General features: G+C 53.4%; 1 protein-coding gene across 2 annotated transcripts in view; it reads right to left on the bottom strand.

The window, feature by feature from the left end:
* Window positions 1-6,457: 6,457 nt before the first annotated feature.
* Window positions 6,458-18,203, bottom strand: part of SLC45A1 (solute carrier family 45 member 1) — a 30,300-nt gene continuing 18,554 nt past the window's right edge. For both annotated transcript variants that reach the window (XM_003927926.4, XM_074380007.1), the window contains 4 exons: window positions 16,770-16,923; window positions 13,484-13,660; window positions 11,487-11,692; window positions 6,458-6,886 (listed from right to left, as the gene is read on the bottom strand). In XM_003927926.4, coding sequence (XP_003927975.3) covers window positions 6,620-6,886; window positions 11,487-11,692; window positions 13,484-13,660; window positions 16,770-16,923 — 804 coding nt within the window. In that variant the 3' untranslated portion in view covers window positions 6,458-6,619. The remainder of the gene's footprint in view (window positions 6,887-11,486; window positions 11,693-13,483; window positions 13,661-16,769; window positions 16,924-18,203) is intronic.

The raw sequence follows: 18,203 nt of genomic DNA, 5'->3' as shown, positions 1-18,203 counted from the left end.
TGCCCTCTGCCCCTGGTTCCTGGAAATGCATCCTCAACTTGGGCATGGTGGCTCAAAAGCCCCACTGGTTCCGCTGCAGGTGGGCTAGGAAGATGGCACTTTGCAGGGCATGGTGTAAGTCCCAGGGCCTCAGCACACTGTAGGTGCGCAGCTGGATATGTGGCTGTTGTTGCTAAGTACACGTGGGTAAGTCCAGGGACGGGAGGCCTCACTTAGGCCTCACCTGGGTGAGTCAAGATCACGTATCTGAAGGTCAATGGCCTTCCACATAGACATTGCAAGCTTCCAGGCCCTCAGAAGTCAGCACTCGTGAGCTATACAATCGTAGATATGATCAGCTGATGAGTGGTGGCAGGGTGGGGGCCAGTGGATGGTCAGGCCCAGAGCCCTTCTGTGTGGAAGCTGAGGAGACGTGGGGACCCCTCATCTGAGCTAAGAACCCTCACTGGCCCCATCCTGACCATGCGGTGAGACCCAGGGCAGTGGCTGGGCACGAACACAGACTTCAGTGACCACCATCAGCCTCGCCTGACCATCCCAGAAGGTCCAGGCACATACCTGAACTCGGAGCTTTGACATCAGAACCAGCTACCCAGACACAGGATGAAGCTGCCAGGCCCCAAGACCAGTGGAAAAATCTGTCCTGCACTAGACTCCTGGGGACCTTCCTGCTGCCTGGTGGAGACCCAGGAACAGTGGAGTCCTTGGCCTCCCTACCTCCTCCTAGGGAGGATCTGCCAGATGAGCCAGCCACGGGAGGCTGCCGCGCACTTGGCCATCTAGGTTGACTGACGTGGGCTGCAGCATAGAGCCAGCCCTTTCTCGTTCGTGAGGTTCCTAGACCTCCCATTGGAAGGCAGGGCCTGGCTGGAGCTGGGATCCATTTTGAATCCCCAGGGGGCCAGGAACAGCCACCTGCTCAGCCCAGTGAGGTCCAGCTACGGATGCCTCGGCGGGTCCTCTCAGAGGCGTCATGGTCAGCCTTTGGAGGTCTCGGTATCTGAGGTCCTTTCCCTGAGTCTCCACTGGGTTCCTAGCTGCCCTGAGAGCCCTGGCAACTCAAGCTCTGGGCTCTGGTTCTCTGCTCCTCCAACTCAAGGTGGCTTCTCTAGTGTCTGTCTTTGCCAGGAGAGGTCATTGTTTCCTTTTGAAACCTCGGATCCAGGCTGCAGAAGGCCCCCTGTAACTCCCGCAGCCCAGCTCTGTGTGTGTGTGTGTGTGTGCACAGGCACCCGGGCCCTTGTTACTGAAACAGGCAAGTTCTGGGTAGAAGGCACTTGCTCTGTAGTTACTTGCTGAATGGATGGATAGATGCATGCAGGATTGAATGAATGAGTGGGCCCTGCCGGGCAAGGTTCCTTGCTGCCGTCCAGATGTGCTGTTGGGAAGCGGGTGTGAAGGGCCCGATAGAAGGACCTTTCCGGGTGAGTCGGGAAGGCTTTCCAGGGACTTCCCGACTCCTGTGCTGGGCGCCTGGTGACCCTGCCTTCACATTCTCCTGACTGTGTGAGCTCTGCAGCTCCTCTGCCCCCAGCCCTGGTTAATACCATCTTAGAAGTGGGGAGTGGGGTTTGGGGGATCGGCCTTTGGTGAACCGCTAGGGTATGAGCAACCATTGGAGTAAATTTCATTAAAAACAGGCCTTTAGGGCACCTTTTAGTTGGCCCAGAGAGGATTCCTGAGGCCATTTCTTGCCTGTCCCATTGTTTTCTGGACGCCTGACCACCAAGCGCTCTCCATCCCCTTGGACCCTGCTGCTGGGCAGCCATTGAGCAGAGTCCATTCCCATCCTAGCCACTAGGTGGCAGTCGTTACAAGGCCCAAGTGCCTGCCCTGGTCCCGAGGCCACCAGGAGACCTGCAGCCCTGGGTGGCGACTGGCAAATCAAGGCTCCAGCCGCGATGATGGGGAAGGCTGGAGTGTTTGGCAGTGAGTATTGTCTAAAAGATGCAACGTTTCCCAGAGGCAGGTGGCTGGACAGGCAGGTCAGAGATCAAGGGGCAACTGGAACAGGCCCCAGCACAGCAGGGTGTGGAGACGGCTGGGAGGAGGGGGCTGAGTGGGGCAGGGAGGCTGGCGGCTGTGGGCAGGTAGGCAAGGTGGGTACGTCTGTGAGAACGAGGGCAAAGGCCTTGCCTAGAGACCAGGAGGTTTTCTGTTCTCCGCTGCATCCCTAGGGCTTGGGCAGGTAACTGGTGGAAATTCAATGTGCTTTTATGGAAGAAAATCCCAGAATGGGCATCAGCCGTGGATGAATTCCAAGAATCAGACTCTGATAACTGTGCCCTCATGCCCTGAAAAGCGCCCTGAGAAGCTGCTGGGAGTCCTTATGTGCCACGAAAGTACCCACTCCCAGTTCCAGACACCCGCTCCTTCCCTCTTTGCCCACCACCCACTCCCGGCGGGGTATATGTCATGCCCCACGTGTTGAGTGGATTCTGCAGACACTCCCATTGAGTGCAGGGAGGGCCGGGATCTTCTGACTTCCGGGGACCCAAGCGATGGTCATTTCTTACATATTCCAAGGAAATCACCTCTGTTCTCCCAGAAACCTGTAGCCCAGCCTGGTGAGTGTGGGAATGCCATCTTACACTGTCCTGGTCCCCCAAGGAACGGTCCGGGGGAGCCCAACAGCCTAGGGAGGTAGAAACAAAACCCAGAGAGGTGATGACCTCGAGGACAATTCCTTTGCTTTGATGCTGGGTTTCCTCGCTAAGGGTCATAGGCAGTGCTCGAAGGCAGTTAGGTGTGTCTCATTCCGAGTGGTATCAAGGAAGGGGAGCCACTTTCCAAGTTTGCTGGCGGGAAGGTCGGAGTGGCTTCGGATCTTGGTGGCGCAGTTAGTTTTGAGCAGCCTGACAAGTGTGAGTCTTGTGGAGCGCTGGCCTGTAAAGCAAGTGGCCTTCTCCCGCTGTCCCCTCACCTCTGAATGGAATGAGAAGCTCCCTCCAAGCTGAGCTCCCTGGGGAGCGAGCCCAAGGCCTCCCTGCAGCAGTGCAGTGTTCAGGAGGCGGACGGGGAAGGAAGCTGCCCGCCCTGTCAGCTGTCACAGCACTCCCGGTACTCAGCAGCATGAGGCTAGCGTCACTCTCTCTGGGCTCAAACCCCACCCTGTTGTGACCTGGGCCAGGTGCTGGGTGTGCTTGTCTCAGCATCAAGATCTGTCCAATGGGGGAATGATACCTCCTTCCCAGCAAGGTGGGAGGATGGATTAAGATGCCCGTGGCCGCATGCATAGTGAGGACTTGGCAAACAGCCGCAGTGGTGACTACCGTCATCATCACTGCTTGAGTTTCAAGTAGACAGCAATCCTCTCTGAGATGTGGAAGTCAAATGAGTGTGGCTCTCGGTAAGTCCTGGTTTGGAGCCAGTGGCTGCTCCCACTGCCATCTGCTGGGAACAGACCTGAAGGTCAAGGCAGCTTTTTGGACCTGGCCCGAGGGCAGTACCCCTGCAGTTCGGTAGGCAGGGCAGGTGCTCAGAAAAGAGCCTGACAGCAGCAGTTCCCACGTGTAGAAGCAATCTTTGTTTTGTTAGAAAGTTCCAGGAAGAGAGCCTAGGATTTGACAAGCCAAGAGTAAGAGGGAAGCCCCCTATTCTTCATTTTGACCAGTTCTGGGCAAAAACAGCCCAGACTAGAGGACAATCACCCAACCCACCTTTTCTAGAAAGTCTGAAGCTCTTCCAAGCAACATCAATGTGAGCAGGCTAAGTCTGCAGTTCCAGGAGAACCGCAGGGCCTATGTCCATGGAAGCCAAAAGAAGCTGTGTAACTTTGAAAAGCCACTAAACCTCTCTGTGCTTCAGCTACACGTGCATCAGGGACCATGAGACCCACCTCACTGAGCTCATGACCATAAAGGATAAAGCAGCATCCCATGAAGGCACAGGGAAAGAATCACCGGCTCCAAGCAGGGTGGACTGCATGGGGGAAGTGGCATTTCAGACATGTCTACATGGATGAATCAGATATTGATGGGCAGAGAAGAGGTGGCCTTGGCCTGCAGGAAGAGCCTAAACACAGGCACAGACTGCGGCCCTCGAGGGTTCTGTGGCTGCAGCCCAGGGGGCTGGCGATGCTGCGGGTGGCCAGCGTGGGAAGGTGGGCTGGGCTGTTTGGTGGGAGGAGTTTCCGCCTGATTCCTTAGGCTCCAGGGAGCCAGGGTAGGTGTCATGGAAGACTGGAAGACAAGATGGGCTCAGGCCTGTGTTTATAGCCCCCCAGCTTCAGGGTGGAGGATGGGCGTGAGGGTAGATGGAGGCCAGGAGTCAGGCAGGGGCACAGACAGGAGCGGCCTGGCCTCCTGTGAGCCCACACAGGCCGCTGGGGCTCCAGGAGGCAGCAGGCAGTGGCACTGAAGAAGGCTGTGGCCCAGGGTGGGGGCCGGGACTCTGGTGGGAAGGTCATAACCAAGGTGGGGAGGCCGTGGTTGGGAGGGAGGCCATGGTTGGGAGGGAGGCTGTGGCCCAGGTGGGGAGGTGGCCTTTCTAACTGGTCATAGCAAGATGATAGGACACTGTCATGAACCCCAGACTTCCCCCGGCTGGCAACAGGCCCTGGAACCCCTGTCGTTTGTTTTGGATTTGTGGTCAAGGATGTCTCATTATGTCCTCAGAACACAGCATGCAGTGAGGGATCTGGGGGCTATACAACCCCATGCCAGACGCAGCAGGGCAACAACGGGGACCTGGCTGCGACCACTCACGGCCAGTAATCAGCATGTGGGGAGCAGCCCTCCCAGGCCTCTGGGAAGGGGCCTCAGTGAGCTCTTGGCGTCAGGTGATGGAAGATGGTTAGAGGCCAGATGGCAAGGGACTGCCACACTCACGAGAGCTTTGCCAGGTCTATAAAGGGACACTGGGAGGCAGTGAGCACAGCCCCGGCAGACCCAGGCCCAGCAGTGTCCGCGCACAGCAGGCACATGGTGGCCACCTGAGGAACGAAGGCTCGGCAGATGGACAGGGAAGAATGGCCCGAACCTCACCCTCCAGCCCCTAGTAGGCCTCCCTGCTAGGGACTCCCCTGCCTGTGGAGTCAAAGGGCAGGATGGGCACTGACCTCCTTAAAATTGCAACTTGGAGGACATTTTCCAACCTGTGCACCTTGGTGCCTGTGCTCCCTTGAACCTGCCAGGCAAGTGCTTACCTCAGAGATCCCTCCCTCACTCCATCAGTCCCCTGCTCAAACAGCACCTCACTAGTGAGGACACCCCTGCCGCCGTCCTCCGTCCCTGCACTTGCGCTGCACGGAACCTCTGCCAGCTGTGTGTCTCCCTTCCTCTCACATCGGTTCCACCAAGGCAGAGTGGACACTCACAGCTGGATCCCCAGGCCAACCACTGCCTGCCACACGTGGGCACTTGTCAGATATCTGGAGTGTGGATGGACGGATGGATATACGGAGAAGTGGATCTCTGGAGTGTGGATGAGTGCATGGATGGATATATGGATGGGTGGATATTCAGATGGGTGGATATTCGGATGGGTGGATATTCAGATGGGTGGATATTCGGATGGATGGATATTCAGATGGGTGGATATTCGGATGGATGGATATTCGGATGGGTGGATATTCGGATGGGTGGATATTCGGATGGGTGGATATTCGGATGGGTGGATATTCGGATGGGTGGATATTCGGATGGGTGGATATTCGGATGAGTGGCTATTTGGATGGGTAGATGGGTGAATATGTGGATGGATGGATATATGGATGAGTGAATATTTGGTAGATGAGTGGATATTGGATGCCAGATGAGTGTATGGATGAGTGGATATTGGATGGGTAGATGGGTGGATATGTGGATGGATGGATATATGGATGAGTGGATATTTGGATGGGTGGATATTTACATGAGTGGATGGATGGTTATGTGGGTGGGCAGATGGGTGATATGTGGATGAATGGATATATGGATGAGTGGATATTTGGATGGGTAGATGGGTGGATATGTGGATGGATGGATATGTGGATGAGTGGATATTCAGATGGGTAGATATTTGGATGAGTGGATGGATGGTTATGTGGATGGGTGGATATACGGATGGACAGATGAATGAACAGATGAAGAACGAATGGACGAATAGACAAGTGAAGGAATATGAGGCCTTCTGATCCAAAAGAGCTCCGACTCTGCCTGGGATGCAATGTACAGAAGTGCGGTCCAGTTAGACCAGGCTCTCCCCCTCAGCACAGCTGACATCTGGGTCTTGCTGTTGGGGTGCTCCCGTGTGCCGAGGGAGGTTTACAGCATCCCTCGGTTGTGGCAATCAAAACTATCTCCAGATATTGCCAGATGTCTTCCTGGGGGTGGGGTGACCATATTGCCCCTGGTTGAGAACCATCGAATTACATCTTTACTTTCCAAAAAAGAGTCTCACGAACCTCCCCCGGCCCAAGTTCTCAGGAGAGTGACTCGGTCCCCAGAGCACCTCTCAGCCACCGGAGAGCAACAGCTAGAAACTGTAGGCTTTGCCGCGCCATTTATTATTTTATCACATATTTACATTCCAGTAGGCAGCCTGTCCCCCCGTCCACCAAGGCCCTTTGGTCCTCACTGGTCGGCCTGCTCCAGGCCCCCAGGTGCCGGTGCAAGTCCAGACTTGAGGCTCCGCGATGTCAGACGTTCAGCAGGAGGGGCCGGTGCTCCTCGTCGGCAGTGTCGCTGGGAGGAATTTCGTAAATGACAAACAGGGAGGAATACAAGCAGCCCAGGAAGGACACGAGACTGGAGAAGTACATCACCCCGTTGGCGCTGCCCACGGCCGAGGTCAGGGGACCCAGGACCAGGGAGACCAGAATCTGGGCCAGGAAGTACTGGCAGCTGAGCAGAGAGATGTCAACGCCCATGCCCCGCCGGGTCCCGTCCGCACTGGACCCTGCAAACTGACCCAGAGGAAGAGACGTGTCAGCGAGACATGCCACAGCCAGTACGAGGTGACTGAGCCCCGCGTGGCCTGCGAGCCCGGGAGGCCCCAGCGGCCCACGCACAGCGGCTCATGTTTTCCAGCACCGACGTGCACAGGGAGTTCAGCCAAGAGTTGAACAATATTTGTGTTCGTAGAGATGACAACTGTAAAAAGAATCTGTGACTAATGGGGCGGAGGGCTGAGCTCCCACGGGCCGAGGTGGCCGGAGACACTTTCCTCCCTCAGCACGTGAGCTCGTCCCCATCCTCTCACCCAAAGAAAACCAATCTGCCCAGCCAGGTGGCCACTCCGCTCCTGTCTTCCCCTCTGTCACCTTCGTCCAGGATGGGGCCTGCCCCACACCTCGAAGTCCTCCACACGTGACGGCCTCTGCTCCTGTGCCTGAGGCTCCAAGGTCTTGGTGGCCTCCAGCTTGGACACGTCACTCACTCTCCCTTCCCTGCCCGCCACGCTGGGGGACAGTGGCTGAGTGTGGTCTGTGCGGAGTGATGGTGGGGAGGGGTGGTGTGGGCTCCCCTCACTTGGCTCCCCAGCACCAGCCGGCCTGTCAGGTGCTGGGTGAGTGGACATCCCTGTGACCTCGGGGCCTGGGCCTCCCCCGTGGCTTTCCCTGTGCCAGTTCTACCCCCATCAGAAGGGCTGTGTTCAGGGCCGGCCCAGCTGAGCTTGTCAGACTCCAGAATCTCTAAAACAAACCAGGGCCAGGCCTGGGGGAGGGAACTGAGGCATGAGATTAAAAGGGAGAAAAGGCCGGGCGCGGTGGCTCATGCCTGTATTCCCAGCACTTTGGGAGGCCAAGGTGGATCACCTGAGGTTGTGAGTTCAAGACCAGCCTGGCCCCGTCTACCTTAAAAATTCAAAAAAATTAGCTGAGTGTAGTGGTAGGCACCTGTAATCCCAGCTACTCGGGATGCTGAGGCACAATAATCACTTGAACCCGGGAGGCGAAGGTTGCAGTGAGCCGAGATCACAGCACTGCACTCCAGCAAGACTCCAATTCAAAAAAAAAAAAAAACGGAGAGAGAGAAACTCAGCAATCAGGTCCGTTTTCTTTTCTTTTCTTCCTTTCTTTTTCTTTTTCTTTCTTTTCTTTCTTCTTCTTTTTTAAGAGACAGGGTGCTCTGTGCCCAGGTTGGAGTGCAGTGGCAAAATCTCAGCCCACTGCAGCCTTAGCCTCCTGGGCTCAAGTGATCCTCCCACCTCAGCCTCCTGAGTAGCTGGGACTACAGGTGCATACCACCACACCTGGCTAATTCTTTTTTATTTTATTTTTAGAGATGGTATCTGGCTATGTTGTGCAGGCTCTCCAGGTAATACTTCAATACAGTATTTTAAAATTTCAAAGTCACTGCCAAAAAAAAATCGTGGTGGGAACATTACATGACCATAAAAGGGAATAATGAGGCAGTGACCCAGGCAACGTGGATGGACCTTGAAGCCCACAGCTCAGTTGCAGATGCCAGACACAAAAGGCCACGTATTGCCTGATTCCATCACATGAGACATCCCAAATAGGCAAGTCCATGGGGACAGGAAGTAGGTTAGGGGTCACCTAGGCCTGGGAGAGTGGGAGGGTCAGAGGGGTGACAGCTGACAGATTTCTTCCTGGGTGACAAAATTGTTCTGAAATTGATGGTGATGATTGTACAACTTGTGCTAAAACCACCGCTGGTACACTTCCCACGTTATTTGATGGTGCATTGTATCTCAATACAGCTGTTAAAAAGTCTATGCTTTGGCCAGGTGCAGTGGCTCATGCCTACAATCTCAGCACTTTGGGAGGCCGAGGCAGGCAGATCATTTGAGATCAGGAGTTTGAGACCAGCCTGACCAACACGGTGAAACCCCGTCTGTACTAAAAATACAAAGTTATCTGGGCATGGTGGTGGCGTGTGCCTATAATCCTAGCTACTCAGAAGACTGAGGCAGGAGAATTGCTTGAACCTGGGGGTGGAGGTTGCAGTGAGCCAAGATCACACCATTGCACTCCGGCCTGGGCAACGAGAGCGAAACTCTGTCTCAAAAAGAGAAAAGGAAAAAGAAATCTATGCTGAGAAAATATCAAAAGAAAGTTTAAGGCACGTTATTTATTTATTTATTTATTTATTTATTTATTTAGAGACAGAGTCTCTGTCACTCAGGCTGGAGTGCAGTGGCACAATTTTGGCTCACCGCAACCTCCACCTCCCAGGTTCAAGCAATTCTCCTGCTTCAGCCTCCCAGGTAGCTGGGATTACGGGTTCAGGCCACCACACCCGGATAATTTTTGTATTTTTAGTAGAGACAGGGTTTCGTCATGTTAGCCTGGCTGGTTTTGAACTCCTGACCTCAACTGAGTGATCCACCCACCTCAGCCTCCCAAAGTGTTGGGATTACAAGCGTGAACCACCGTGCCCGGCCTTTTAAGGCATTTTTTTTTTTTTTTTTTTTTGAGATGGGAGTCTCACTTTGTCGCCCAGGCTGGAGTGCAGTGGCAACCATCTCAGCTCACTGCAACCTCTGCTTCCCCAGGTTCAAGCAGTTCCCTGCCTCAACCTCCTGAGTAGCTGGGATTACAGGCGTCCACCACCGTGCCCGGCTAATTTTTCTATTTTTAGTGGAAATAGGATTTCACCATCTTGACCAGGCTGGTCCTGAACCCCTGACCTTGTGATCCACCTCCCTTGGCCTCCCAAAGTACTAGGATTACAGGTGTAAGCCACTGCCTCAGACTCCAGTATGGGGTGGCTCAGCACTGTTACTGATCTTTTCTTATTTTTTTTCAAAGTGCAACTATACCATGATATAGACTCGTATTTTATACATTAGCTAATTTCATACTAAAAACATTTATATACCACAGTAGAGAAACCACTGCACAGATAGCTCCAACTTGAATTAGAAAATACTGGCTGGGCACACTGTCTTATGCCTATAATCCCAGCCCTTTGTGGGGCCGAGGCAGGTGTATCACTTGAGGTCAGGAGTTTGAGACCAGCCTGGCCAATATAGTGAAACCCTGTCTCTACTAAAGAAAGATAGAAAAATTAGCTTGGCATGGCGGTGGGTGCCTGTAATCCCAGCTACTTGGGAGGCTGAGGCAGGAAAATCGCTTGAACCCGGGAGGTGGAGGTTGCAGTGAGCCGAGATCACACCATTGCTCTCCAGCTTGGGTGATAAGAGCAAAACTCTGTCTCAAAAAAAGAAAGAAAGAAAATACTTTCTCTGTAGAAAATAGTAAAAATTATAACATGTACCAAGCTAGCTCAACAAGTTCATTTAAGCCAAAGAGTAGCTAAATGCATTATACGTTTATAAATACGGGTTGAATTCTGGGACCCAGGATGACCTCTAGTTTCATTTATTGAAGCAGCCATGTTTTAAGTTATGTGAAGTGAAATTTCTATTAATCTTATGCCTGATTATTTTCCTTTACGCTAAATCCATAATCCATAACAAGGTTTAGCTGCTCTTTTCTAAAGGACTGATACTGTATCCTTTTAATCTGCTTGATAGGTACCCATGCCTATCCAAATAATGAAATGGTTCGGCTGCTATTAAAGCATGCCCAGTATTTGGGCAAAACCAGATCTGATAAATTACGCTGTCACCTCATACCCACGGCTTGATGGGAAGCCATGAGGAACAAGAACAAAGTGATAAAACTGGCAAGTAGATCGGGGAATAAAACCAAGACAATTCTGAGACCAGAGGGCAAGGACCATCTAGTCAGGATTCAAGGACAGAACTGAAGTTCAAATAAAAAAAGGACCAGCAGCTGAGCTGGCTATCAGCACCCCAGTACATGGTGAACTGATCCCCTCTTTATTTAAAATTTTGATGATATTGTTCTGCATGGATTTTTGGCATAAATTCTGATTGTTTTTTTCTTTGAGACGGAGTCTCGCTCTGTTGCCAGGCTGGAGTGCAGTGGCGTGATCTCGGTTCACTGCAACCTCTGCCTCCCAGGTTCAAGAAATTCTCTGCCTCAACCTCCCGAGTAGCTGGGACTACAGGTGCACACCACCACACCCAGCTAATTTTTGTATTTTAAGTAGAGATGGGGTTTCAACATGTTGTTCAAGATGGTCTCCATCTCTTAACCTTGTGATTCGCCTGCCTTGGCCTCCCAAAGTGCTGGGATTAATGAAGTCTGATTTTTAAAAATAATTCATTAACATCTTATTGATCTGGATTGCTGAGTGTTCTGAGCTTCACTGCCTCCCCATAAGCCCCGCTGTGAATGGCTGGGACAAGTGTCACCAGGAGACCTGGCTGCCTGACAAAGCAGTAGGGACGGGGCAGCCTCCTGTCCCCCACATCCATGTGAAGGACACAGAGCCCAGCCCAGAGCCTGGGTGGGCCGGAGGCTTCTGCTAAGGAAGCAATGAGGGGGAGGCAGGCAGGGGATGCGCCCCACACTCAGAAGGGCCCCCCGGGTTTACTGCTCTACTGTCACTGTCTTGACAGTTGTCATTCTGCACCAGGCTCTGCAGATTGTGTCCTGGGGGACAATTCCCAGTGGAGTTTCTCTCTCTAAGGAGCAAACCCGAAGCAAGACCAGGGAGAGCACTTACCTTCTTACTCTGGTAGTAATCACAGAGCAGCGAGTAGGGCAAGGTGCACAGCGTGGAGAATAGAACCCCGTAGGTTATACAGAGTGACAGAACCACGTACAGGTTCCTGGAGAGGGTGGCGAGCCCTGTCCCCAGGCCGAAGGCAAGATAGGCGATGAAGTAGAGGGTGCGGACGCTGAGGAACTCCTCCAGCTTCTCCAGGATAGCTGTGGGCCACAGACAGGGTGAGCGGTGCCACGCGGCCAGAGCCTCCAGGGACTCAGCTTCCAGCGCCACCGCCCGCCGCTGCCCCTGACACTAGCAGTGGTGGGAACTGGCTTAGCAGGACACTCGCCCCAGACCAGAAAGTGCTTCCTGGGGCACCCAAGAGAGCTGAGAGCCCGCCCCAGTAACTCTGGTGGGTGCCCAGGACAGGGCTGTCTGGATGGATGGCAGGACCGGGGTGTCCTGTTCACACTGGCCTGGGCAAGGTTCCCAGAGCTTCTGCAGGTAGAGGGGTCTTTGGGCTATTACACCAAAGAGGCTCAGGGACTTAAGGTCTCCAGCTAAACCTCTGTGTTCTTGTGCAATTATGGGTACAACAGTAACCTGTCCCGTAGCCAGCCACCATCGTTACACCCCCAAGAAGACGTGACGGCATGGATGTCAGCGACGGGGCTCCCTAGAATCAGATAAAACGGGGCCACTTCCCCACACCCTGAGGCTCCCGGCTATGGGGGAACCCAGCGCCCAAGGAGCCACCCCATAGTCTCGCAAGTGAGATCTGACTGATTTCTTCTTGCTGCAGCCTCTCAGGGACCCTCTACTTTGGAGCTCGAACCCACGACGTTAGGGACAACTGAAATAAAGCAATTGGCAGATTACGGCTCAAAGGCAAAGTGCAGCCTGCAGCCTAGTTTTGTAAATTAAAAAAAAAAAAAAAATTATTTTTAAAGGGGCAGGGCATAGTGGCTGACACCTGTAATCCCAGCACTTTGGGAGGTCGAGGCAGGTGGATCACAAGGTCAAGAGATCGAGACCATTCTGGCCAACGTGGTGAAACCCCGTCTCTACTAAAAATACAAAAATAGCTGGGCGTGGTGGTGCGTGCCTGTAGTCCCAGCTACTCGGGAGGCTGAGGCAGGAGAATCACTTAAGCCAGGAAGGCGGAGGTTGCAGTGAGCTGAGATCATGCCACTGCATTCCGGCCTGTGACAGAGTGAGAATCCCTCTCAAAAAAAAAAAAAAAAGAAAGAAAAAAGAAAAAAAAAATCAAAAAGAGATGAACATTTTGTGAATGTGAAAATCCCATGAGATTCCTATTTCAGTGAACACAGTGCAGTTTTACCAGCGCGCAGCGCCCACTTGGTCTTCCATGTCTGTGGCTTTCATGAGGGGCTGCAGCAGAGACTGCTGGGCTGGCAAAGCTGGAAATACCCACTCTCCAGCCTTTTGCAGAAAAAGTGTGCAGACCTCTGGGATAAAACTTCCCCAGTGCCTGCTTCCTGCCAGGCCCCGTGGCGATGGCAGCTCGGCTTCGCCCCATTGTGAATTCAGCACTGCACTCCAAGGCTCCCCAGACCCAGAACCTCAAAGTCATCTGGGCCCAGGCCCCTGCCCACCCCTATGCTCCACGATCACACAGCCCTGCCCCCACCTCCCTGGGAACCGGCTTCTTGAAGCAAAGTGGGAAGGAGCTAGGGGTTGGTGGACAGCCTCGGGGTCCCCCCCAGGCCCCTGCTTCGCCCTCACTACGGCCTGCCAGTGTCATCAGGTCCCGACACACCACACCCATGCCCCCGAGGGTCACCAGCTCTCAGAGGCCTGAGGCCCCCAGGCTCAGCCTCTTTAGCCCAGCTCCCCCAAGCCCAGGGCCCTGCAGCTGGGAAAGACAAGACATCCCCCGAATTGGGATGTAGCCTCTGCAATCGTAAGGCCAAGGACCTGCCTTCATTTCACAAGCTCCACGGACCCAGCTGAAGCCCTCATTGCCTGCCAGCCTGGCCGAGCACAGGTACCTGAGTAGAAGGCGGCGCTGAAGGCGTAGATGCACATGCCCCAGCAGCCCATGGTCACGCCGCTGTTGTACTTCTGATACGCCTCTGACGTGTGCGGGGCCTTGGGGTCCCCCTGAAACACCACCTCGCCCATGAAGTCCGTGTAGAAAAGCAGCATCCCCTCGAAGGAGAGCCACCCTGGAAGAAAGAAAGGGGCTCATGACCTCAGGGCAAAGGCAGCACTCTGCCCTTTCCGTAACCATCACACAGTTACTGCTTATAGAAGTTACAAGTGATTTGTATGGATTCAAACGTAAAAGAAGAAATATCTCTAGCTTCACCATCCAGGATAACCTCTGTTAAAACTGTGTTCAGGCCAAGCACAGTGGGTCATGCCTGTAATCCCAGCACTTTGGGAGGCCAAGGTGGGCGGATTGCAAGGTCAGGAGTTTGAGACCAGCCTGCCCAATATGACGAAACCCCGTCTCTACTAAAAAATACAAAACTTAGCCAGGTGCGTCTGTAATCCCAGCTACTCTGGAGGCTGAGGCAGGAGAATCGCTAGAACCTGGGAGGCAGAGGCTGCAGCGAGCCGAGATTGTGCCACTGCACTCCAGCCCGGGCAACAGAGCAAGACTCCATCTCAAAACAAAAATAAAAACAAACCCCCCAAAACTGAGGGGTTTGGCTGTTTCCCCGCCCAAATCTCATCTCAAATTGTATCCCCCATAATCCCCACATATCATGGGGGGGACCCAGTGGGAGGTAATTGAATCACAGGGGCCGGTCTTTACCATGCTCCGACGGTTTTACAAAGGGCGGTTCCCCTGCACACGCTCTCTTGCCTGCTGCCGTGTAAGAAGTGCCTTTCCTTCTCCTTCACCTTCTGCCATGATTGTGCTCCCCAGCCATGTGGAACTGGAGTCCATTAAACCTCTGTTTCCTTATAAATTACCCGGTTTGGGGTATGTTTTTATTAGCACGAGAACAGACCAACACAGTTTCCTTGCAGTCTTTTCTTTTAAGCCACTATATATTTCTATAAACATGAGGCAAGGGTAGTGGTGAAGGTGCTCCGGCTCCCTGGGCAATGCAGGGGCAGGGGGCCATTTAATTGGGGAAAATTCACTGGAGAGCATGGACACAAATATGATGCCATGGCCCTTAGTGCTCCATTCCCTGAACCTCAGCAGTCCCCTCTTCGGTAGAAGAAGGTGGTATTTATAGGCCCTCTTGAACCATAATGAATTATCACCTACAATGTTCTATGCCATCAAGAATTATTAAGCAGACTTGTTTGGATGGCAGCGAAGTATTTCACAGTGTGGATGCTCTGAATAGATTTAACCCCTCCCCAACAGCTGGACATCTCTATCCCCTGTTGAGTCTGCGGCTGTCCTAAACCATGCTGTGATAATTCTGAATACAGTCTTTGATTATGGGCTTGCAGGAAATACTGAGTAAGGTCACAGGGATAAAAGGTAGGAACATTTTTAAGATTCTTACCCATTATGACATTGCATTCTAGGTTATGTTGATTTATGTCCCACAATATATGAGTATCTCAAATTCTTTTTTTTTTTTTTTTTTTTTTGAGACATTGCTCTGTCACTAGGCTGGAGTGCAGTGGTGCCATCTTGGCTCACTGCAACCTCAGACTCCCTGGTTCAAGCAATTCTCCTGCCTCAGCCTCCCGAGTAGCTGGGATTACAGGCATGCACCACCACACCCAGCAAGTTTTTGTATTTTCAGTAGAGATGGGGTTCTACCATGTTGGCCAGGATGGTCCTGATCTCCTTGTGATCCACCTGCCTTGGCCTCCCAAAGTGCTGGGATTACAGGTGTGAGCTGCTGCACCTGGCCTCAAATTCTTAATCACGCTCAAATGTTTGATAACTCCACAGCAAAAAGAGACCAAATGGAACAAAATGCAAATTGGTGCTTGTCAGTGGTCATTGGAAGGCTGAGCCGGGTGAATTTACAAAGTGCAATAGACATTGGCAGGCAGGTGTGGGGTCTGTGCTCCAAGAGAGAGCAAGACAAAGTGGGAAGGTGGAAATGTGGGAAGGTGGGAAGGTGGGAAGGTGGGAATGTGGGAATATGGAAAGGTGGGAAGGTGGGAAGGTGGGAAGCTGGGAAGGTGGGAAGGTGGGAAGATGGGAATTTGGTAATGTGCGAATGTGGGAAGGTGGGAAGGTGGGAAGGTGGAAATGTGGGAAGGTGGGAAGGTGGGAATTTGGTAATGTGAGAATGTGGGAAGGTGGAAATGTGGGAATGTGGGAAGGTGGGAATGTGGAAGGTGGGAAGGTGTGAAGGTGGGATTGTGGAAATGTGAGAAGGTGGAAAGGTGGGAATGCAGGAATGTGTGAAGGTGGGAATGTGGGAATGTGTAAAGGTGAGAATGTGTGAAGCTGGGAAGGTGGGAATGTGGGAATGTGTGAAGGTGGGAAGGTGAGAATGTGGAAATGTGGGAAGGCGGGAATGTGGGAATGTGTGAAGGTGGGAATGTGGGAATATGGAAAGGTGTGAAGGTGGGATGGTGGGAAGGTGGGAAGGTGGGAATGTGGGAAGGTGGGAAGGTGGGAATGTGAGAATGTGGGAATGTGGGAAGGTGTGCAGGTGGCAATGTGGGAATGTGGGAAGTTGGGAAGGTGGGAAGGTGTGAAGGTGCGAATGTGGGAATGTGGGAAATTGGGAATGTGGGAATGTGGGAAGGTGGGAAGGTGTGAAGGTAGGAATGTTGGATGTTTGGAATGTGGGAATGTGAGAAGGTGGGAATGTGGGAATGTGGGAATGTTGGAAGGTTGGAATGTGGGAATGTGGGAAGGTGGGAATGTGGGAATGTGGGAATGTTGGAAGGTTGGAATGTGGGAAGGTGGGAATGTGGGAATGTGTGAAGGTGGGAAGGTGTGAAGGTGGGAAGGTGGGAATGTGGGAATGTGTGAAGGTGGGAAGGTGGGAAGGTGGGAATGTGGGAAGGTGGGAAGGTGGGAAGGTGGGAATGTGTGGGTCCATCATTTCACTGTGTTGTCCAAAAAGATTCTGGTAATGAGAATCTTGTCTCTGGGGAGCCCCAAGTGTTGGGCCCGGAATGAGCTCTGTGGCGCTCAGTGGTGACACCAGGTTTAGCTTGGAGCTGCCCAGGGCAGGCACCCGAAGAGAATCCCCCCAGGGCAGCCCCCACACCCCAGGCTGGCCTGGGTGCTGTCGTGGGAGGCTGGTAGAACGTAAAGCTTCCTAGGAGGCCCGTGGGGCGAGAGCCCTAAGCAGGACCCGGACGCACAGCGGGGCTTGGTCGAGAGCTTACCCAGGAAGTGGTTGACACAGAGGGTGCGCAGCGCCTTGGGCATGTTGCAGATGGTGGCGCAGAGGCGGCCCACGGACAGAGGCTGCTCGGCGCGCTCGCTGGAGCCCGTCAGCTCGCTCTCGTACTTCACGCCGTTGAGCAGGATGTTGGCGACCTGGGAAGAGCCCACAAATCCTTCTTCAGAGCGCCACACCCCAGCACACAGCGTGGACGCTGCGGTGCTCAGAGGGTAGGCGTTCTTGGAAACGCCCTCGCGGAGGCTGGGTCTGTCTTTTTTTTTTTTTTTAAGACAGAGTCTCACTCCGTCACCAGGCACCAGGCTGGAGTGCAGTGGCGCAACCTCGGCTCACAGCAACCTCCGCCTCCCGGGTTCAAGCAATTCTCCTGCCTCAGCCTTCCGAGTATCTGGGACTACAGGCGCGCGCCACCACGCCCAGCTAATTTTTTTGTATTTTTAGTAGAGGCGGGTTTCACCATGTTGGCCAGGATGGTCTCGACCTCTTGACCTTGTGATCCGCCCACCTCGGCCTCCCAAAGTGCTGGAATTACAGGCGTGAGTGACGGCGACCAGCCGGGTCTGTCTTCTAATCAGACGGCAGGAGCCCCCACCAAGACCAGCCTCAGAGGGACAACTCAGGGCATCGCTTTTGAGGCCCCAGCAGCTAAGACTAGAATTTCATTTCGGGCGTGCCCACAAATTGGCCACAAGATGCAAGATCTATACCACAGGGAGTGAGATAAGCCTTTGCAAAATGCAAAATACATTTGAAATTTTAGAAAACATGGGTCAGGCAGGTGTGGTGGCTCACGCCTGTAATCCCAGCCCTTTGAGAGGCCAAGGTAGGTGGATCACCTGAGGTCAGGAGTTCAGAACCAGCTTGGCCAACATAGTGAAACCCCGTCTCTACCGAAAAAAACCACAAAAATTAGCCGGGCATGGTGGCGGGTGCCTGTAATCCCAGCTACTCAGGAGGCTGAGGCAGGAGAACTGCTTGAACCCAGGAAGTGGAGGTGGCAGTGAGCCGAGATTGCGCCACTGCACTCCAACCTGGGTGACAGAGCGAGACTCCGTCTCAAAATAAAGAGCTGGGGGAGGGGGTCGGTTCAGATCCAGACACTTGGGAAGTCCTTTCTTTTCCATAAGAAAAGGCTGGGAAAGACTTATTTCAAGGGGCCACCAGGAACATGTGTTCAAAATGTTCTCTGCACGGATTACCCCTCCACACTCCCCCACACCCCCGCCCAGAAGACAGGGCGGCCCTGTCCCCAACAAGTGCCTCAGCTCTCGACAGGGTCTCACAGAGCACGTGACGCACCCCATGGTCAACAGGATGGAAACTGGAGCCAGGGGGCTTAGAGCGAGGGGGCTTAGGGCAACATTGCACGGATATCTGCACTGGGTCTGCAAGCTCCTCCTGGAAGGAGAAAGTTTCA

Source organism: Saimiri boliviensis, chromosome 11 (assembly GCF_048565385.1).
Source record: "Saimiri boliviensis isolate mSaiBol1 chromosome 11, mSaiBol1.pri, whole genome shotgun sequence".
Taxonomy (NCBI): domain Eukaryota; kingdom Metazoa; phylum Chordata; class Mammalia; order Primates; family Cebidae; genus Saimiri; species Saimiri boliviensis.
The sequence above is the reverse complement of the archived record's forward strand: the minus strand, read 5'-3'. Positions and strand labels throughout refer to the sequence as shown.